Below are 23,213 nucleotides of genomic sequence, written 5' to 3'. Positions count from 1 at the left end.
GCAAATGATATATAATAAATAACATAAATCTAAATTTAATTAATCACGTGATAGTAAGGTTCTGAAAATTGTTTAATCTAAGAAAAATAAAATTCAATAAACTTTATTTTAAGAAATTATCTTTTCATTCTATAAGTTGACCCTATTAGTTTAAATAATTATTTTGTTAATGAATATTAATTATTAAGGCTAATTTATTTTTTTTATTATAAACTTCATATCCTTTTTTATTGTATTAATTTATCTCATACCAAAATTATTTAGAATTATTGGACTATTATGAGTATAAAAAATAGCTATATAAATTATTGCTTAGTAATTTACCAAATTAATTAAATAATAGTTTATAGAAAATAAATTTAAATAAAAGTAAAATAAATTCTATAAGTTAATTAAATAATAAAATCATCTAGCCAAATCATACAATTTAAAATATAATGAACACTTTAATTAACTATTAATTAAGACAACATCAATCCAATATAAAAAAATATATATTTTTTTGAAGCAAATCATAATATTATAAATTTAAATATTTTTTAAATTAAATAATTTTAATTTTAAAAAAATTGGATCAAACAAATTAACTGATGAGCACTCCTTTCCCCTTCGTCTTCCGTGCCTGCCAGAAACTCTCGACCAAAAATGCGGCCAAGAAGTTGCGACGACAGCTCTTGAAGAAAGTAGTGGCGGCCTGTGCTCTGCATCGATTACACCCTCCACGACGAGCTCCCGAACTCTAAACCCTCGACGAAAAGGAAGGGAGGAAGTCGCGAAGGAAGCTCGCCGGCAGAGGTAAGTTTACCCTCGTTTCCATTCGTCTAAATTCTCTAAATCCGCCAAGTTACACTATTTTAAGGATCCGGGATTCAGAGCGATGCGGATGTAGAACTGGATTTGATAGAAGGGATGATTTATTTTTGTCATTTTCACCATTTTGCAGGATTTAGCATAAGTACTTGATAAATCCTGATACTAACGAGCCCTTTAGAGCGAGAACAATGTGGCGTGCAGCTTTCTCCCAAGCACTTCGTATTTCCTCCTCGAAGAAAGTATCGGTTGGGACTGATATCGTCTCCAGTTCTTCGAGGTTTTTCTCCACTGGCTCGGTAACTAAGCCCTTTTTCATTGCTTTGGGATTTATGATGCATGATTGGGTTTAGATTCTACGTCTGTTTGATGGACACGCCCTTACTGTTTTTGTGATCTGAATCTGCCGTCCTGTAGCCTTCGCATAGCCCATATTATTCGGGTCGCTTTTTTTCTTTTGTTGGGTTGATTGTAGAGGAGGAGATTTTTATTTTCTCGTAAGTCAGCATGTCATTGACGGATTGAAAGGGGTGCTTCTTTCTTCATTTGTGACAACATTGTAGGGAGAAGTGCAGCATTTATTGAAGAGAATTAAAAGAAAAATTGAATTGAAATGGAGCCTCTCATATATAAGCATTGGAAATGTTAATGTCCGAGAAGGTTGAATCAATGCTTAGAAGCTCTAAGTTATCACCCCTAATCATATTTTAACAGCCTCGAGGTATTTGTGTTGTAAGTGAAATTACAAGCTCCACAAGAACCATTGAGTTTATTGTGATTGTTTTAGCAATTTTGATGACTTTTGTGTTATATATGGAACTTTTTTTTAATTTTCTCTTTTATTTGGTTTGTCTTGGATTTTTTTTTGTATGAGCTTAGGCTGAAAAGTTTGCTTTTTCTTTTTCACTGTCTTGGTTAAACAGTCATTATCTTAGTTTCACTTTTCTTATTCTAAGAAAGTACTAATTTGCTTCTCTTTGTTATTTTGTGTCGGTCCAGTCTTCATACACCATTGTTGATCACACATATGATGCTGTAGTAGTTGGAGCTGGTGGTGCTGGGCTTAGAGCAGCTATTGGACTTTCAGAACATGGTTTCAATACTGCTTGCATCACAAAGCTCTTCCCCACTAGATCTCATACTGTTGCTGCACAGGTACTTGTTCCCTTTCTGCCACTAGTTTTTACCCTTCATAGGCGTTTTTTAATGTTGAAAGCACTGTATGGAGTTGCATGCTTAAATACATAGCTTTTTTTTGAATGAATGGATCTAACCACTATCTTGATACCTCTGATGATTTTGTTCTTGAAAGGCTGTGTTTTGCATTCTGTTTTAAAAAGTTAAAGCGAAAAGTGCATAACTATGCCGTCGAGCATGTACGAAATATGATCTGCATCTCTAAGGATAGAAAAAGTGCATTTGATTCCAGTAAATGTGTCAAATTAATGGTCCTTTAACGATTTTGTTTTTGTTAGCTATGCATTTGCAATAATATGTCATGTAGCTGTTCTCTATTCACTCTGGAGATGATTTCCACGATAATATGTCATGTAGTTGTTCTCAGTGATTTCCACCTGCATATAGAGAGAGCATGTCTCTTTATAGACATAAAATTTATGTTAGGTTGCTGCTTGGCTACAAATAGGATCTAATTCAGATAATTTAGTTAATCACGTAAATTTAGATTTAGTAATATCTCGAGAGGATCAAAACTTAAAAATTATTTAGCATCTCAATTGTCTAATCTTGCCAACTCCGTTCTAATTGTTTGACAAGGTTTTTCAAGATTTAAAATTAGGAGAGGAGAAATTCTTAAATCCATTAAATCTTGTGAATTGTGAGATTTAGCAAATCCTGTTTTTAACTAATATTGGAGCAGAAACAAGATTTAGCAAAACAAGGGGCTTTAAAATTTCTGAAACTCAGTCTGTTAGGATTTAAGCTAAAACTTTCTTAAATTCTGCCTACAATGAACACCAAACAACCTTTGTAACTCATTTTGGTACACTAGTTATAAAATTCTCTTTGTTTTGCAAAATCACTCAAGGAAACTTAGAATTGGTGAGAACACATACCACAATAATCTAAAAACTTACTTCTTTGAATGAAAACACTAAATAAGAGGCTTAAAACTCAAATGATAATGTAATGATCGAATAACTTCAAAGATATCAATACAAGATTTGAAAAATTAAATAAGCAAAAAATCTATTTTAATCACCAAAAATAAAATATCAATTTTATGAAATCTAAACCATATCAGACACATCAGTAAGCCAGTACAAAATTACCTAGAATAATTTAAGTTGAGGACATAAATTCACAAAAGTAAGAAATTAGGGTAGTTGTATATTCACACACTCGAAGGGGTTAAACATCTAATTTTCACACAAAATTTGGAAGAGAAATTTTATTTAATTAAAATTTATAATTTGCATGCCTCAGAGCATATATTTTAAGACACCTCATTATTAAGTTAGTAGTATCACACCTTGGGTTCGGAAGACTGCACACTGACAATACAATGCATAATGAAAAGAATTGAACCGATTTTGTGTTATTAAAAAAATTATCGTATAGATACAATAATAAAAATAAACTAGAAAAGACATTTAATTTCTTTTCATAAATAAATTTCATATGACTGATACAACTGAAGGAAACAATAAAATAACTGAAAGAAATTACAATGAAAATAAGGAAATAACTACTAAACTCGAGAAGGAAAAATATAATAGCTAATGCAAAACTAAAAATATTAAAAATAAATCTAAAGTTGGAATTTCTACGCCTGTGGAGACGGTTCTGTAGGTGCTTGAGTGAAATAAGTTATATAAAAATATCAACGGGTGAGTTTGAAAAATCAAATTTAGTAAATAACATCATTAAAATATCAATAAAAAGGAATAAGACATACAATATAAATAACAAATATGGACAACTATTGTGTGCATATATAACATCTTAGGCAACAAGAGTGTTGTAAACGTCAAATATATTTACTTATTATAAGAAAACATACAATTATTTTAAATCAAAATTTTAATCATTCAAATTCATTTTTATTTATATGGTCGGTTTTCACTGACACTCCACACCTTTAAACTGGGAAGGTGAATTCCAACTCAAGGAAATTCATTAATTTTCTGTGTAGTCTTTACTTTGTAAGTTTGCTGGCCCGACTAGCTAATATCTGAAAGAGGTACACTGACCTATACATTATCACACACAAGCATACAAATTTTTTCATATATAAATACGCAAGTAATATGCTATTTCATGTAGGTTGTGTATGACTTACAAATTTATGCAAGTAAAACACATGAAAATAAAATATAATAATTATAGGATCAACTCAAATAAGACAGCTGGTTACTTCATCATGAGCAATAAATGAAACTTATAAAAAATGAAATGTTAAGGACATAACTGACAATCATATGAAATAACTATGAATCTATTTCAAATAACAATGATTAATATCCCTAACTAAGAATAATAAATTTATGCTTTAATAAAAAACAATTACTTACCTCGTGATCAACTCCAAACTTCAAATTTATTAATTCAATCGACGTTGACTAGCAAATCCTGTACAAATTAGAATCCCCAAAATTTAACAATTATGCAATTAAATGTATCAATATTAATTATTTATCAAATTAGGTGTAGGGATTGACTTGTAATTAACATTATTCCAAGCCAGTGAGATTTCCAAGTAAATAATAAATCTATTTTTTTTTTAAATTTGATAATAATATTACTCAAAGAAAGAGAAGTAAAAAGCTAGGAGTGAGCTCACCTAGGCCTCAGTTACAGTAAGTAGTTTACCAGTGACGAGGATGGGTAGCCATAAAGTTGAAGGAAAAAAGGAGGCAAGGGAGGCGGTGGCTATAAAGACTTTAGGAAGAAGAGATGAGGCTCGATTGGTGTGGTCAGGCTGTTGTAAGAGAGTGTTTGACGATGAGCCGTTCGATGTCCTAGCCATGCTCTGCTTAAATTAGGGAGAAAGGAGTTTACTTAAGGCGACAAAGAAGTGCAAGAAAGGAGAAATTGAAAGAAATATTTTGGAGATCGCTCGAGTCTGCGAAGCAGGAAGGTTGCACAGGTTGATCGCACGATCTACAAAAATGAAAGGTGGTGAGGGCAAGATCACATGAATTCAGGAGGAGAAAAGAAAAGGAATCACGAAAGGCCTGCAATTTCGAGGAGGCGACAACTATCAGAGAAATAAAGGTGGGATTATCGTACGCGGGAAGCCCAATTAGAAAGGTGACAAAGAGTGGGATCGCGAGATTTACACGATCAAAAGAGTAAGGTGTTCATAACTTGCTAGCAAGAGTCTCAGTTGTGAAGGAAGAAGGAAAGAAAAAAAATATTACAAGACTTGCATGATCAGGAGGTGGTGCTCGCGGGAGGGAAGGTTCAATTTGCGAGTCGGTAGGAGAAATAGAAAGGAGATTTTCGGTTTTAACAAGTAGAGGACGTTGAGATAAGGTCAACTAATCTAATTTTAGACAACCTTCAATTACATAATTAAACTTTACCCAAAACTTTAGGAAATTTTAACCACCGAATATATTCCATAATTAGAAACTGTTGGGTCATGGGTAAGCCCCTGAAATGCAAAACAACAATATCAGATGTTATTAGGAATCCCATAGCAGATCTTTTGCGACAAATAGACCCAAAACAAGTAGTGGTACAATCCCACATGGATAAGAGCAGAAGTGGTGTCTACTGTGCAATCTACACTTTCATAATATAGGGATATTTAGATAAATATCAAACAATTCTTATGGATTTACATATCTCACACCTAAACTTTCATATTCAAAATCATAAAACTCTAATCTTTAATATCACTTGAAAAATCACACTATTACCAGTTTTTAAATCGAATTACACCTTTTCATGCACAGATAAGCACCAAAGTGCTATGCATGTAAATATGAATGTTGTGGTGTGAGATATCTAAATACATAACATTTGCGTGATACATTTGTAAAATTCCCTATAATATATTGTTTCAGAGTGTGCCAATTTCGAAGCGTCCATTTTTCGTAGACAAACTTTAGTGAAGTGAAACTTGGATCCTTTTTTTCTTGGCTGATATTACTGATTTATCTTCTATCTGGGACCTCCTATGAACCGTTCAGTTGCTTTTGGCATGGCTATTTAACCTTTGCTACAGTATCTCACCCTAGTAGTTGCATTTCCAGAAGTTTTTTGACTTAAATAAAATAGTATTTAATCAAGGAAGCTGCTTTTATTCAACGGAACTCAAACCTGACACTCCCATTGAATGGTAGACTGCAATGTTAAAACTAGTATATTAATGCTGTGTTAATGACTTGCCATAATTTTGTGAAGATCATGCCACCAATATCGGGATGCGTTTAGCTAAGTGAGATTTCTTCTTATTTTATTGTTATTTATTTTTTAGCGTCTTATGCAGGGTGGGATTAATGCAGCATTGGGAAATATGAGTGAGGATGATTGGAGATGGCACATGTATGACACTGTCAAAGGAAGTGATTGGTTAGGTAATTTTGTTAACTCTCGCACACACACACACACACACACACATATAGATATATATTTGCTTGCCATGGAGGCTTCTTGTCATTTAGATGTTTTACTTACATCCAATGAGGTTTTCTTTTCCATTCCTTCTCTAAAATACGGTGGAAATATTTTTTTGAACCGTTGATTTTTTTTTCCAATGGATCAACATGTGATCATTTTTGTACCCTTGGCAAATTTTTTTAAAAATCCAATTTAGCATTACAAGATTGAAAGTTCTGTTAATCTGTTTTGAATATGTGATGCCGGTTGTGTGGAATTATGGCGTCTTTTGGTGATATTGACCTTTATCATTTTCTGTTGTTCTCGTTGTGCGTTTTCTATCGTGTGCTCGTTCAGTCTTTTTTTCTTTTGAATTTTATTCGCTAATCACTCTAAATAAATTTTTCTGAGTTGAATTTTTTCTTTTTTAATTTTATAAAGGCAGAAGTATAAAATTTTAGTGGCTGTCTTTCGTTGATATCTGATCTTTTTAGCACTGCAATATTGTTCCATTTAACCAACTTGGAATGTCCTGTTTGGCCTTAGGTGATCAGGACGCTATTCAATATATGTGTAGAGAGGCACCTAAGGCAGTCATTGAACTTGAAAACTATGGGCTGCCATTTTCTAGAACAGAAGATGGAAAAATATATCAACGTGCTTTTGGGGGGCAAAGCTTGAATTTTGGAAAAGGTTTATTCTTAAAATTTTTTTGCCATTCTAACTTCTTGTTTGTGTCACCCTTTTATATCATTTGTCATGAAACTTGTTTTACACATGCAGGTGGCCAAGCCTATCGCTGTGCTTGTGCTGCTGATCGCACTGGTCATGCATTATTACACACTCTTTATGGCCAGGCAATGAAGCATAACACTCAGTTCTTTGTTGAATATTTTGCACTGGATCTTCTTATGGATAGTAGTGGTAGGTTCTCACAAAAGCTATTTTTGTTGTCTGTTGAAAATACTTCGCTTTCTTTATTGTTTGAAAGCCAGTTCTAATTTTCACATATATGGGTTAATTATACAGGTGCTTTTATATATTGATTTAGAATTTTGATGTTGATCAGTTAGATCAGCCATCTTGTTTTGCTACGTACACTGTACTTCTGTGTGATTATCTTTATTTTGATATCTATGCCTTTGAAGTCTTTTGTTATTTGCTGGACTACATTTCATTAGTCAGTGTATTGATGTACTTTCACTTTCGCCCTCTTCATTTATGAGGTTTAGATGTTTTTCTTACAGAGATGATACGAAATGTCGAAATAATTAAAAAGCTAGCTTTTTTATTCTCCTTGAAATTGGTTAGCTAGTAGCTTTTCCCTCTCGTTGGGTGGTGTTATGTGTTCGTTTCGTTAACCTTCTTTTCTTTGTATTGTGAGTTCCCTTGTTTTTCTTCATAGTTGGTGCTAAGTCTTTCATATTACTTTCTCATATGTTATTTTGTGTTCTTTTATCTTTTCGTTGTTGCGTAATTGATGTGGGCCACTCGTAAGATCTTGTGAATTGAACGAGAGCGAAGAGAGTGAACACAGATCTTGTGATCTCGCAATCCTGCCTATGCAGGATTTCGCGATTCCCGAGATCCTGCAAGTGTGACGAACATGATTCCGTCTTGTTTCACACCGAATCAGGGAATTTTTTCCTATTGTTGTTGGTAGTCCTTGTGGGCCCTAAATTTCTGATTTTTCTTTACATTTCGAACTTTTTCTTGATTTTATATGTTTTGAAGTTTTTATTATATGATATCTGCCATAGAGAGTTTTGTATCATCTTCTTTTTACAAAAGGTGCCTGTAGCTTATTCAGGAACAGGTGGTGAATCTCCCCATCGTTTGTATTTTATCGTTTCATCATCAACTTCATTGTTTTCAGCGGGGACAACTGTTGAATGTCATCTATCCCACTCCAAACGCCGTCGATTGCCTATATTCTTATTCCCTTGCTATTCCATAACCCTGTCCCAGTAACGGTGCCTTTGGGGCGGCTGCTGCTTTTTCAAGAAGCTGCTGTAATGCTTATTTCTATAGAAGCAACATTTCAAGAGCTTTTAGAAAGCTGCTGATGAAGAAACAAATATCTGTTTGAGAGATTTGCCGTGCTGCTACTTTTTTTGCCGAGAAAGATTGTTTTTCCCCTATATATAATATATTGACATAAGTGTAGTTTTTAGAATATTCAGTTAAACAATAAAAAGAGTTTGAAAAGGCTAAAAACTGACAGTTTTGTCCAAAATACTCTAATAAAAAATTAGCTATTTGAAGCAAATAACTACAATAACGAGAACAACAATGGTAATCAACAATCCTGATGATCAAGCTTTCGGGACAATCTTCTCTCCATGCCTGTATCTGTCCTCGACTATCATGGTCTGAAAGTACTTCGTTAATGTCATCAACCCACCAGAAGTAGTCGTAATCTGTAGGAGTCTTGTTTTTGGGACAAGAATAAAATCTTCTCTCGTAGCTACCTTCTCTCCTGGACTGGTATTGAACACACCTGTCGCTACAATAACAGAGTAGAACTTTCTAATTGCTTGATGATCTTGAGCTCATATTTCCTATTATTATAATACAATATTGCTCTAATTAAAAAAAAAGTTGATATAATATTTGAGAAATTCTAAAAAAAATTTAAGCAGCCTTAAAATTAAGAATTAAAGTTTATCGGTGCAAAAAACTAAGAAAGGTACACAGTCTCATATATATATTTAAAAAAAATACATCTAGAGAAATAGATGAACATGAAATATGAATAATCAACTACAAATAACTAGATGATTTATGTAAGGTCGTTGTATTCTCAAAAGCATCAGTAATCTCCTCTCTCAACTGTAACATCTCCTCGACGCTTTCTCCCTCAGAATCATTGTACTCGTTCGTCTTACATTCCTCTTCTTACACCGAAGGTCTGACTTGATGTTGCTTAGCTTCCCCAGGCATGTAGGTAGGATGATCATCTAAGACCCAGAAATTCATATCATCTCTGAATAAATGCCTTTGTATAAAGTTATGGAGTGCAGGTTTTGCAACAATTAGCTTGACTTGTTTTTTTAAAGAATATGTAGGCATATCTCGAAGTATGACCCACTCCTTGCATACACCGAATGCTCGCTTGATAACATTTCGTAATACTGAATGTCTTTTGTTGAACAACTCATTCCTCCTTCTAATCACTGTTCAAAGTTAGAGATAATATCTCGTGTCGGAAAATGACTTCAAAAAATCCTGTTACAATGGTTTTCCCAAATCGACAAGACAATACTTTCTTTAATAATGATAACATTACTAGATTAGTTCAAACAAAAATATAATAGTGACAGATTAGTTGAAGATACCAACCTTGGCAAGGCATCGAGAATTTGTATTCAGATCGCCAAGTTGCAAATTTAAAGATTCTGCTGTAGCGTGCACTCTCTTCCTAACCAGCTGTCACGAATGTGAAACACACATTAAAATCACATACTGTTAATATGTTCTGTGTAGCATCTCTACACTTACCAATATAGACTATGTTATCCTCATTCTCCACGTGTGCGTCAGCATGCGTTCCATCCATTGCTCCTATGTATACCTTATTATAAAAAAAAAAGTAATTTAAGTTATTTATAACTTTCTTTTAATTAATTGAAGGATAAATAGAGAGTGAGATCAACAAACGACATGTACCTCAAATTGCTACCAATTTCCCGAGGTGTTTGAGCAAAAAATGGGTCGAGTGGTTGATGTTGTCTGTAGCCATTTTAACTAGAGAGTTAATCCCGACATGGAAATACCTGCTCATCTTCTTTGTAGACTGCTGTAAACGCTCAGAAGCTGCACGAATGAGCTCATTATGCGACATAATGAAGAACATGATAGCTAGGACTTCTCAGGATGTAAATCGCGAAGATCCATGCAAACTATATTTGGACTGCAATTCATTTAATAAATCACAGAAAATAGCTTTTGACATTCGAAACATACCGTGAATTCGGCTTGAATGAGCTTCCATTAGTTTACCAACCCATTTGTCTCCCACAGCCGATGATGAAACACAAGGTGCCTTACAAATGTGTCTCCGGTAGTACTCATGAATCAGACAAACTGTGCTGATAATAAATGTAGCTTGCTCAACTATCTCTATAATCTCCTCATTTGGTGGTTCTATTTATCTGAAAAAATAATGTTTAGTTTATTTCAAAGGAACATGTTATTCTCATTACAGGTAAATGCTCAAAATGTGCGCAATGAAAGTTTTAAAACTACAAAAATCCAAAAATAATCAAACGTAAAAAATAGTACACAAGCAATATTTTACAACAAGAATGTCAAATATTACCAATAGTCACTTTGCCAGAGTACCGACAACTAAAAAAAATCTGGGCATGACATATAACTAGTCAGTCTATCTAAAAAATAATGGAGATAAGAAATCCTCTGTTCAGGGAGCAAGGTGAAGAAGACCTCTTTATATCAAATAAGTATAAGAGCATGTCCTTGAAATTTTATGGAACCGAGTTTGTCATTGTTGGGTATGCATGAAGAGCGGGGTCGACACTCAAAGTAATGCTTGTGCAGTTTGTCACCTTCTCTGATATCTGCTGGGATAGATGAGCTGCCCCAAGTTTACTTTTCTTTTTCCTTTTTTGTGCCCATGGTGCATGTCGCTTGGAGTGACTGGACTCCCCTTCCTCCCTTTTTTTCGGTTGTTCCTCGTAGATCTCATTCAAATGAGCACATTAAGGCTTATCCATTTTAGGGGTGGGCTCTTTTTTTGTGGCCCAGACGTTGGCCTCTGCTGCTGCAACACCAAGAAACATAGTATCTAGCTTCTCCTCCAGCTCGGGTTTAATGCCAACAAGTTTAAATTTCTTTGCATTCGGTAAAACCTACAATTGATAAATTAGTCTTCTAAGATGTGTAATTTTAAATTAAGAAATATTGAATATAAGATGTTATACTTACTAAAATCTTCTCTTGCCACCACTCCTCTGGTACATCAACTGTTTTTCTAATGGGGTCTCATCCTAAATCAGCGACCCCTCTCTTGAGCTTCTTCCACAATCTAATATTTTTTAAGCTGATTCCATTTATTTTTCAACTGAGTTTTGTTGTACAGTTTACCGGTTACTTTCTTGGAAGTGTTTGGTTTTATTTTCCCAGCATTCCTTATTGAAATGTGTTGTTGGTCTATTGCACTTGTTTACCTCTTTTAAGTGTCAATCGTAGAAAATTATCTTCTTCTCCTTATCCCAAATTGCAGATATTTCACATTTTTTTCTTTTACCCATCTGATATCTAAGTAAAAAAAGAAATATGTCAACATAATTTGACATTTAAAACAACAATACATGACCCATATGTCAAATAAAAAGTAAAAGTAGTGTTCAAAATCAATTCATAGATGTCAAAGATAGCTTCATCCATGATCACTAATTGTGTTATATAAGCATAAAGACCGGACAACATATGTGTCAAAATAGCAGGACTAATTTTTTTCAAGTCACATTTGGTAATCGGTTGAGTCATTTGTTATGTTTTTTCCCTCATTGCTCTACTAAATATTTCACAATATCATGTTCTAAAAGTTTCATATTAAACGAAAACCAGACAATCAATGAGCCGACAAAACATCCGAAGTAATAAGATAATATAAATCTATCCAAATAAAATAAACTAACGAAGAAATTTAAAATAAACAGATGAGCATTGCTCGTGTATATTTTCTTCCATTGCTACTACTGATTGGTCGAAACAAGTCAGGATGCTGCTAATTTATCTATCATGCAAACTTCAAATGTGAAGCAAAATATATGCAATTCTATTCATAAAAATTTCAGGAGAAGAAAACTATAAAAATAAGAAATAGTGCTCAAATTTACCCCCAAAAATATTACTCCACAATGAGGAGGCAAGAATAAAAAATTCGATCAATATAATTTTCTTAAAAATTGAAAACCAATGCTCATATATCTATCCAAACAAAATAAAAATGAAGGAATCTGCAACAAACATATGAACATTGCTCATATATAATTCATCTCATTACTTCTGTTGATTCATCATAACAGATAAGGATGTTGCTAACTTATCTATCATGCATGCTCAAATATACAACAAAAAATATGCAATTTTATTTATAAAACTCTCAATTGTAGAAAATACAAAAAAAGAAACAGTGCTCAACATTCTGCAAATTTGTCCAGCATAAGTTACAAAAAAAACTGAAAACAATATCTCATATAATTATCAAAGCAAAATAAGCCAACAAAGATATCTGAAACAAATAGATGAGCATTGCTCATATATATTTCACCCTATTGCTTCTTCTGATTGATTAGAATATGTAAGGATGCTGCCAACTTATATATAATGCAAACTTTTAAATGTGCAGCAAATCATATGCAATTCTATTTATAAAAATCTCAAATAAATTAAAAAAAAACAATGGTCAACATTCTTCCCTCAAGGTATTACTCTACATTGAGTTCGAGGCATGAGCAAGCATTTCAGGCAACATAATTTGTCACAAAAACTGAAAATAAGTGCTCACAGATCTATCTAAACAAAATAAACTAAAAAATAAATTTGAAACAAACAGATGAGCATTGCTCATATATATTTCATCCCATTTCTTCTATTGATTGATCAGAACATGTAAGAATTTTGTTAACTTATCTATCATGCAAACATCAATTGTGCAACAAAATCTATGCAATTCTATTTATAAAAATATCTGTCATGCAAACTTCAATCGTGTAGCAAAATATATCTAATTATATTTGTAAAAATATTATATAAAGTAAAGAGAAAAAACAATGCTCAATATTTTCCCCCAAAATATTACTCTACATTTAGGATGAGGCAAGAACAAACAATTCGACCAACATGATTGTCAGAAAAACTGAAAATCAATGTTCATACAACTATCCAAACAAAATAAACCAACAAGTAAACCTGAATAAATAAGTGAATATTGCTCATATATATTTCACCTTATTGCTTCTACTGATAGATCAGAATGGATAAGGATGTTGCTAACTAATATATCTTGCAAATCTTAGCTTTGCATCAAAACATATGCAATACGTCTAGAACACCAAAATTTTCACAAAGGAAACAAGAAACACAAAGGTAGGCAGTGAATGAAGTTAAAAAAAAATCATAAAGGAGAAAACTTCACCGAAAGGTTGCAAAAATTCATCGGCCTCGAACGGAAGGAGGGAGCTAAACCAGGCTTCATCATTAGCGATATGGGTGAGAAAGGAGGAGTGCCAAGGGTATATGTGAGGATATGGAGTGGGATTACCCGAAAATCTGAAGGGGTGGCGACGTCAAAGGCTCTTCACAAAGGAGTTCCAGTCGCGAACCGCATCCTCCCCCTTCCTTTTTCGAGTTCAACTCGATGCAACAAGGTCCCAAATGGGCCCTAAATCTGGTTCTCAAATACCTTTTTGCGGCCTTAGAAAGACGTTATTTAGTATCAGAGCCCGACAATTCTCAAATTTTTTGGGAATTGCCATTCGTATGGCTAAATCTAAATTCTGCATAACCTAAAGCTTTGACCATCTCCATAAATTTTCAAACGCCAATCTTCCTATCTCCACCACAAATCCTAAATTTTCATACACAATCTTCCTACCTCCACCACAAATCCACCCCGATTCCAACCACCAAAACCCTAAGAATTGACCAACCTTTGAGAGGATATGCAGCGTGAGATCCTTCAATTACAACAAAGTTGCCAACTTTGAGAGGAGGCGACTCAGAAATATCACCTATAACCATAATAGTGACTTATAGATTTATAGGAGTAAGCGAACCCCTTCCATCAAGAAATTTTTCGTGACGAAGAACCTTTACTCCAATGATTTGTCATGAATATCAGGTGAGAAACCATGATCTTGGAGTGAAGGTTGATTTGTCGGATTTTGATAGTCACATGGATCATAATGAGTTTGTCTAGTAGCTTCAGACAATGTATAATCTATTTGAGTATACAAACATTCCACCCAATAGAAAGGTCAAACTAATTGCTATTAAGTCATGAAAGAATACTTCTTTATAGTGGGAGAATTTGAATCGTCTTTGACTATGGGAAAAAAAAGTCAATATCACATGTTTAAGATAAAACAAGAGATACAATGCAAATATCTATTAGCACATTATAGATAGGACGCGTTGTTGAGACTTCATCACTTACAACAAAAAAAATTTTCATTAGAGGAGAAAATATCTTAGTTTGAACTGCTTATGTTGAAGTGTGAGCTAGTGAAGCCCAATGAGAATACCGATATCTAGGGGGATTGAGACAAGTCATTGGCAACATGGTACAATTACGACACTATTGTACTTTATAGGATGTTCATATTTTAGCCTTGAAGGTGGAGAGACAACACGACAATATTAGGTCTATATCACCTTTAAAATATGATACAATCATCTGTCATAAGAGTACAACACTAGGATTCTTAAATCCGTCTCAACCAGGAAACACTTCAAGCGCCATAGTTTTTGACACTTTGCATTCAATTTTCCAAGCATGATAATTTTTTTCATTGAGAATGAAGTAAAGAAATGAATAGTGACGTAGAAGAGAGTAAAGATGTCGGGGAAGAGTATTAGCTTCCAGCCGATGAGACAAAGTGCTAGTGATTCGGGCGGTCCTTCAATTAAGCTTGTGCGAGAGACACCATAACTAGCTTTTTTGTCCTAAAAGGTAGTGATTCCAAACAACCAATATCATAAAAGGGGCGGCCTCTCTTGAGAGAGTTATCAAATATCTCATAAGTGATTGCCACCTATGTAGCACCGACACTTCTAAAAGTGGGTGGCATCGTGTCGGACACATATAAGACACCCAAATTTGCCCGACACACCTCGACACTTGTCCGACACGCCCCGACGCTTGTCTGATGTGCCTTTGATACTTGTATTGCACTATAAAGTATGTGTTTGAATTTTTTATGGCCCGAACACGTCCGTGACCCGCCTTAACACCACATCAAAAATGAGTTCAACATGATTTGGGTATAAAATGGGACACTAAAAATAGAAAATTATGAATGAATGTATAGCTTTAATTATACCTCATATTTGATGTGACCTCCTCTCTCGTCGTGTCAAAATTCTCTCTAATAGTTATCAAAAGCTAATATTTGTTAAATTCATGCATCGAAGATAAGTCCAACATTCATCAAAGCCGAGCTAAATAGTTCCCTCTTTGTTCGTCAAAGTTGAGCGTCAAACGTCCATCCTATATTTTTTGAAACTGAGCATTGTAGTTTTCTTTTGTTCATTGAAGCTAAAGCGGAAGCCATTATGTTTTTTTGACGCAATTTGAGCAGGAGTCAAAACTATTCGCTGAAATTGATCCAAATACCCTATGAACATTGCGATGCTTCCATTGAAAATTCTAAAAGTTAATTTTTAACTTAATTAATTAAGCAATGTATAATCGTAGGATATTTTAAATTTTAGTAGATAAATTGAACCAATTCTTTTGAAACATTATATACCTAATTTTCTAAATCAATGTGTATAAGCATATGCATTTATAATACGAGATAAATTTATAGTTATATTTTATACTTGCATATTTTATTTTGTGAAGTCTTTAATAAAAAATAAGTATAATATATTTTTTTATATTGATAATTATTTAAATATGAAAACATGTCCATGAAGTATTGTGTTATATTTTCTCAATTATGCCTTGTCCCCATATCGTGTCTTGTCGTGTCATGTCCGTGCTACATAGATTGCCACTGTGAGTGTTCTGACATACCATAAATTTCATAGTTTCTTTAGAATGATTTGTTTATCACAAGCATCCAACCAAGTACGAGGAGTGGGAGAAACAAGTTCAGACTTAATGACTCAAGGCTTGGCTTGTGAAAATATCCATCTATGTACAGTTCCAGCTTTGGCATTGCCGATAAAGGATTGTATTCCTTCTTGTTCTACACTGAATCAGAGAATTCTTTTTCCCTATTGCCAATAAAGGATTGATTTTTCATTAACTAAAATTTTGAAAGGGGACTATTTCTATATTGTTACTTTCTATTTTTTCATACTTTTGCCTGATTTTATGTGTTTAGGATATTATATTCTCTGATTTCTGCCTAAAGAAGTGTTGTATTCTATTCTTTTTGTAATTGGTTTGCCTATAGCTTGTTCAGGAATAGATGGTGTATCTCCTCGCCGGTTGTAGCGAGCCGTTTTCTAGTCTGCCTCGCTGATTTCGGTCTAGACTGCTGTCGAATTTCATCTATCCCCCTCTAAACGTCATTGACCACCCATATTCCCACAACCACCGCGTTGCTAAATCTGCCTCCCAAATGCCTTCTAAGAACCCTAGAGTGGTACCAATTACATGCTAGTTTAGTTTCGTGGCATGAATCTGTCACATTGCTAGTTTTGGGGCTAGTCTAAATTGAAAAAAAAAAAAACACATTTTTTGAGAGCATTTGGTTTGACATTAATGTCAATATATGTGGATCATGGCTAATTTAATAAATGATCGTCATTGCTTTGCATTTCTTATTTTGCTAAAAAACCTATTCGAGAAAATATATCAGATTTTGGATAGCAAAGTTGTCATTATTGTTCACTCTTCCAGAGTGCCTCTTCATTCATATCTATTCTCAGTTTTCCTGCCTTTCCGTTTTGTTTATATTGTAGTAAAATGCAAGTAGCCTCTATGATGACCATGAAATTTCCCCTTTATCTTCTTGTTGATTTGCTATGGATAAATGCAAGTGATCAGTATTGGTGAGCTTGAAATAAACTTTCTTTTCTACTATCATTGTATTTTCTGCCATCCGGATTCATTAGGTGCATTATTCCATCATTAACATTTTGCCCAGCCTTTCCTTTGTATCAGTCTCTCTACAAGTGGATTTTTTATATATTCTGTGTTTTGATTTTAAATCTGAATTTAAATGCATGTGTATTCTAGTACGCAGAGGTTTTCATGTTCCATCAGGTCTTTTGATTGCTAATAAGGAGTGTATTGGATCCATTTTACGATTATAAATTATTCTTAAAGATAATTTAGTCACGATTAAAAGTTATTCAATTTATTTTACTTCTATTTTTCAGTTTTTGGTACATACTCTACCTCTGCTGAGGATACACACTTAACATCTGCTCTTAACTCGGTTTTTGGTAAAGAAAGGCTTCTTGTATACGTTTGGATTATTAATTTGGGCAAGAGAGGTTTTTTATGTATGATTTCCTAATGAAAATAAGTGCTATGAGATTTTATTCAATTTACAGAAGCTAATTATCCGCAATTTTTATAATTTTTTTTAGTGGAAATGCAAACTTTAATGTAAACAACTAAAAAAATAAACATTTAAAATTCACAATAAAATCGAACAAAACAACGACTTTCTATTGATGACGCATGTTAGGAAACAAAATAAGTTGAATTTGTGTGAAAATCAATTGATATTGAAGAAGGGAGGAGAAAAATAATATTATCTTATCAATTATCAAATTGCAACTCTTATCCTTATATAATAAGGAATGACTAGTACAAATTTAATTAGATCAATTGTAACTTATTAAAGATAAACTAACTCAAGATGGAGAGAAACACGACAATAAAAAAAAAGAATAAATGAGAATAATGCTAAGATTGGAAACTCAGAATTCTACTTCCACTCAAGCGGGGTCATAAATGCTGTAAAAGGTCAACTTGGTATTCAAATCAGTGAAGCTGCATGGAGCTAGAGATTTAGTGAAATATCAACGACTTGAAGATGAGTTGGAATGTAGATTAAGTAAATAATGCCTACATGGATCCTTCAGAGATAAAATGACTATTAATTTTAATGTGTTTGGTTCTGTCTGATTCACATGATTCTTTGCAATACTAAAAATGACTTGGCTATAACATATTATCTTTATTTGATTGATCGTGGAGCATCACAACTCACTTAGTAACCTTTGGTTCCATATTCCTTTACAAATTCTCAAAACAAGCGCCCGATACTCAGATTCGACACTACTTATAGAGACCACTACTTGTTTGTTGCTCCTCCATGTGACAATACTTCTCTAGACATAAGAACAATACCCAAAAGTGGACTTTTTGTTCGTGAGTTCTTGTGTCCAATTAGCATCAGTGTAAATGTTTACCTCCCCGTTATCTGATTTCATAAACATTAACTCTCTGCTACTTTTTAAGAAACCTCAATATTCTATAAACCATCATCACATATTCTTCATTCAGGCTATTCATATGTTGCTGATAAAGTAAATAATATCAGGTTTAGTGTGATAGGTAGATAAACTTACCCATAAATATCTAGCATCTACCTTTTTCTACTAGTGTCTTGTCTCCCCTGAATGTAAAATTTTTGTTGAAATCCATAGGATTCTCAACATGTTTGCATTCCAATATTCTTATCTTTTTTATTAGGTCTAGGATATTCTTTCCTTGGAATATCACAATACCCATCTTGAACTTAGTTACTTCTATGGCCAAGAAGTGTATCATCGCTCTTTGATCCTTAATTTCAAATTTAATGGCAAGAACCTCCTTGATTTTCACAATCTCCTTTTCATCATCACTTGTAAGGATCATACAATTTGCACAAACAATGAGTATAACCTTCTTACCTCTCTGTGTATACTTTATGAATAGTGCATGATCCAGTTGACGTTGGATGTATCCATTATATTTCATAGCTTTGGTAAACCTGTCAAAATAAGCCCTTGAAGATTTTCTGAGGCTATAAAGTGACTTTCTTTGTTTACAAATCAGATGTTTATTTGAATCACTTTCCAGTACTAGTGGGATTTTCATATACACTTCTTCCTCAAAATATCATTTCAGAAACACATTTTTTATATCAAGTTGATCTAATTCAAATTCTTTGTTCACTGCCAAGTAACGAAGAACTCTTACATTGCTTAATTTGCCCACTGGAGCAAATGTCTCTTGATAGTCTATCCCTTATGACTAAGTGAAACCTTTAGCCATCAACATAGCCTTAAACCTCTCAATACTCCCATGTACTTTGTATGTGACATTGAACACTCATTTGCACCCAATAAGTCTTTTATCCGGAGGAAGCATTGGAAAGTTTTATGTGCCATTTAGATCAAGTAGTTGGGTTTCCGCTTCATCTTTTTTCATCCCAAAATTTGAAGTGTTTTATGAATAAACTGGGTATCTACACCATTTATAAGTTAATGATAACTTTCTATAGACAACATAATCCTGGATAATATAATTTGTGCAATTTTTCTGCTTCTCCACTGGATGCCATGTCCCTTGGAATTCCAGAGATTTTTGAATTCGGGTTTGGTTGTGAATAGTCTTGTGGTTGCATATTGTCCACATAAAGTTTTTGTTGTCAATCTCATGTTGGATTTTCTCAATTGGTGGAATTTGGGAGACAAGGGAGTTAGAAGGAAGGAGGAGAAGTTGTGATGACTCTAGATTTTTGTGGGTTTTCATAGTAGTGTTCGGAAGTGGAATTGTGATGACTTTTGATCAGTGTGACTATCCAAAGTAGTGTCCCAAGTCTAATATTCATCCAGACTCTACCTCTAAATATCAAATTTTGGGTAATAAGTTTGGTTTTCAAAACTGTTAACATCCATAATGTTATAATATTTTCTTTTTGCATTGAGAGAATAACATGTGTACCCCTTTTTGTTAGAAGCATGCTTAAGAAAGATACATTTGATTGATTTTAGGTTAGCTTTGTGCGGTTTGGTTGATGTATTTGAACGAAAGAGAACCAAAAAAAATTTAGAGGAATATTGGATGAGAATGCTCTGACATGAGGGTATTTTTCCATCACAATATCGAGAGGGGATCTAAGGATCTTGCTTGACATTCTATTAATGAGGTAGGTGGCTGTGAGCATGACATCTCCCTAGAAGGTTTTTGAGACATTATGAGAAAATATTATAGACCTAGATATCTGAAGGTGGTGTCTATTTTTTCTCTCGATAATCCTATGTTATTGTGAGGTTTTAACACAGAAGGTCAAATGGATAATTCTTTTCTTTGCAAGGTACGATCCAATGATATAATTGAAGTTTTCCTTTGCATTATCAATTTTGAGAATATGAATTTTGCATTGAAATTGAGGAAAATTAAGTTATTGAAGGATTGAAAGATTTGTGCAGCTTTAGATTTTTCCTCATGAGGAATATCCAACTGGTTCTAGTGTGGTTATCAATAAAGAAGACGAACCATTGGGCTACATTGATTGTTTTCAAATTTGATTGCCCCTAAATGTCACTGTGGATGATAAAAAAAAAGATGTGATGATTTATACTAGGATAGAGGATATATATGATGAATATGTTTAGCCAATTGACATGATTCACATTGATAAAACTCTAGTTTTTTATTAATAAAAGGATGAATGTGTAACATTGTAACATAATGAAAATTGAAATGATCCGCACGACAATGTCATAATAGAATTTGACTTTCAGTAGAATCAAACATAATGGACTCAAGCATATGGGAAGATGATGGTGAATAAGACACTTATGTGTTTAGAGAATCACTTTTCTTGAGTAGGTATAGACCTTGTTGCAATTCAACATTATCGATCACTTTCCCCAAATTCACAAGTTTCAGAATAAAATTTAGTATCACAGTTTAAATTATGAGGAAAATTGCTAATTGATCATAAGTCATAATTTACAATCTAATTTGGAAACATATAACACATAAGAGAGCTGATTTTTTTTGGAGACTTTCACTTCTTATTTCCTAATAATCCTGTAGTGAGATTGTTACCGGAGTTAACCCAAACCACGACTAATTTTTATTGCTGAAATTGTAAAAGACGAGTACAAGGGCGCTTACTAACCAACAAGAACTCAAAAACAACAAACATGGATACCTAGACAATTAAACAAACATACAAACAATAAAACAAAATAGTGATTGCAGAAAATAGGCTTAAGAACATATCATAAACAACCTTGGACAGTGTTGACGGGCGGTTGAAAAGTCACTGAGGCAGCGGATAAGTAGTTAGCAGCGGTTGCACATTTGTTGGGGAGACCTGCAGTGACTGGAGTGGTGTTGGAATGTGACTGCAAGTGGCCGGGGAAGGTTCTGAAGTATTGACTGCTAGCTGTAAGGGGCGCAGGAGGGAGGATTGCTCCTGACAGAGGACTGCTTGGTAATTGGAAGTGTTGCGGCAAACTGGAGACATCGCAAGAATGAAAGACAGCGTCTCGGGGAGTCGTGGAAGTGCGGAAGTGGAAGGAGGATGATATTGGAAGGAGGAATGGAGTGGGGATACACACCAACTTGGCAGGATACAACCGTATCACCATGCCGTCAAAGGATATAACCCTCGAATAGAGGGAAATATCAGGGACAACACCTGAAATCAGAAATCACAAGGAAAAAAACTGTTGAAATCAACATGCATTAATAGAGGAGGGAAGTAAGATAACAAAGGTAGGATCTCGAAATGGAAAGATGTGAGAAATGGAAGGTTTGCAATGGCTAGGAGGATAAAGATGCGTAACAACATCTAGGAAGAGGCCTAAGATTAGGGCACGGGGGGAGTAGGCAAGTGGAGCATGCAATGCGGGATGGAGTAGGGCAAGCGAATAAAATGGATCGGCATTTTAATCGCAAGGACCTGTCCAGTTCAGCGTGAATGGCTGGACCAGCTTGCTTCAAGTCGTGTCGGCCCGACGCGATGAAGTAGAGGGAGCGTCCCACATCAGAGATCTATTGGCAAGTTTGAAAACTTTGGAGTCGACGAACTTTTGTTAGTTGGTGAGAGCATGAATATCTCCTATCATGTGACCAGAATCATTTAAATTTATTACCTAAGGTCGAAATGTTCCATTGTAAAGAGGTAAGAGGACATAATGCCTTGCTATACCATTAAATTGGCAAGCCACTCAATTGTGCTTGAAAGTAATTTCTTCAACACCTCCAACTATTCCTTGGTGAAATGGCTAGGGTCGGTCAACTTTTCAAAAGTGGTAGCAACATGGGTTTTGTTGTATTGGCCTTTTGTCCCTAGCCCATGTTTCCATTATGCGGGTTTTTCGTGTAGTCTCCTACACCCTTTCTTTATGCGACCAATCTTATAATGCTGTCATAAGAGATGCTTAATCTCCAGAGTGTAACTCTCTTAAACTCCGAGCTACACCAATAAACGATGGTTCCTAACCTTGATTGATGATCACACCCGAATGACTTGGGTTTATATATTAAAAAACAAATCTAAAGTGACAATCACCTTAAAAATTTTTCCCTCATTCATTTTGACCCAATTTAAAATCACTATTCAGATCGTTTAGACCGACAATAATCATGAATATTTTAACCTATATTGAGATGATTCTTGGTAGTAAGGTCATCCTCCATCATAGATCTTGTACGGATACCCCTCAACAAAATGGGATAACCGAGCATGAAAACCGACACTTTCTTGAAGTTGCTAGCTCCATTATGTTTTAATATAATGTCTTGAAATGTTTTTGGATTGACGCATTCTTACTGTCACATATCTCATCAATAGGGTCTTCACAAAAAATTAAAACTTTCGGACCCCTTCGTCTTGATGTCGTGTTTCCTACCAATCAATTCTTTTTCATATTAGACCCCAAAATATTTGGATGCACCGCCTTTGTTCGGAACACTAACCCAATTCATAGTAAACTCGATCATCGTTCAATCAAATGTATCTGCCACTCAAAAATGCTATTAGTGTTTGATCCTACGACCAACAAACTTTATGTAAGTGTTGACATTTCCTTTTTTTGAAAGTGTACGCTAACATTGTATTGAGTGAGGGGGAGTTGGAATGTTTGGACTTTGTTCATTTTCTAACTCCATT

General features: G+C 34.2%; 1 protein-coding gene across 1 annotated transcript in view; it reads left to right on the top strand.

Annotated features, from left to right (window-relative positions):
* Positions 1-603: 603 nt before the first annotated feature.
* Positions 604-23,213, top strand: part of LOC110027552 (succinate dehydrogenase [ubiquinone] flavoprotein subunit, mitochondrial) — a 35,196-nt gene continuing 12,586 nt past the window's right edge. The window contains exons 1-6 of the mRNA XM_020729042.1: positions 604-795; positions 944-1,109; positions 1,810-1,965; positions 6,269-6,356; positions 6,925-7,071; positions 7,162-7,302. Coding sequence (XP_020584701.1) covers positions 1,002-1,109; positions 1,810-1,965; positions 6,269-6,356; positions 6,925-7,071; positions 7,162-7,302 — 640 coding nt within the window. The 5' untranslated portion in view covers positions 604-795; positions 944-1,001. The remainder of the gene's footprint in view (positions 796-943; positions 1,110-1,809; positions 1,966-6,268; positions 6,357-6,924; positions 7,072-7,161; positions 7,303-23,213) is intronic.

Source organism: Phalaenopsis equestris, unplaced genomic scaffold, assembly GCF_001263595.1.
Source record: "Phalaenopsis equestris unplaced genomic scaffold, ASM126359v1 Scaffold000002, whole genome shotgun sequence".
Lineage (NCBI taxonomy): Eukaryota > Viridiplantae > Streptophyta > Magnoliopsida > Asparagales > Orchidaceae > Phalaenopsis > Phalaenopsis equestris.
This window is presented reverse-complemented; position numbering and strand designations above follow the sequence as displayed.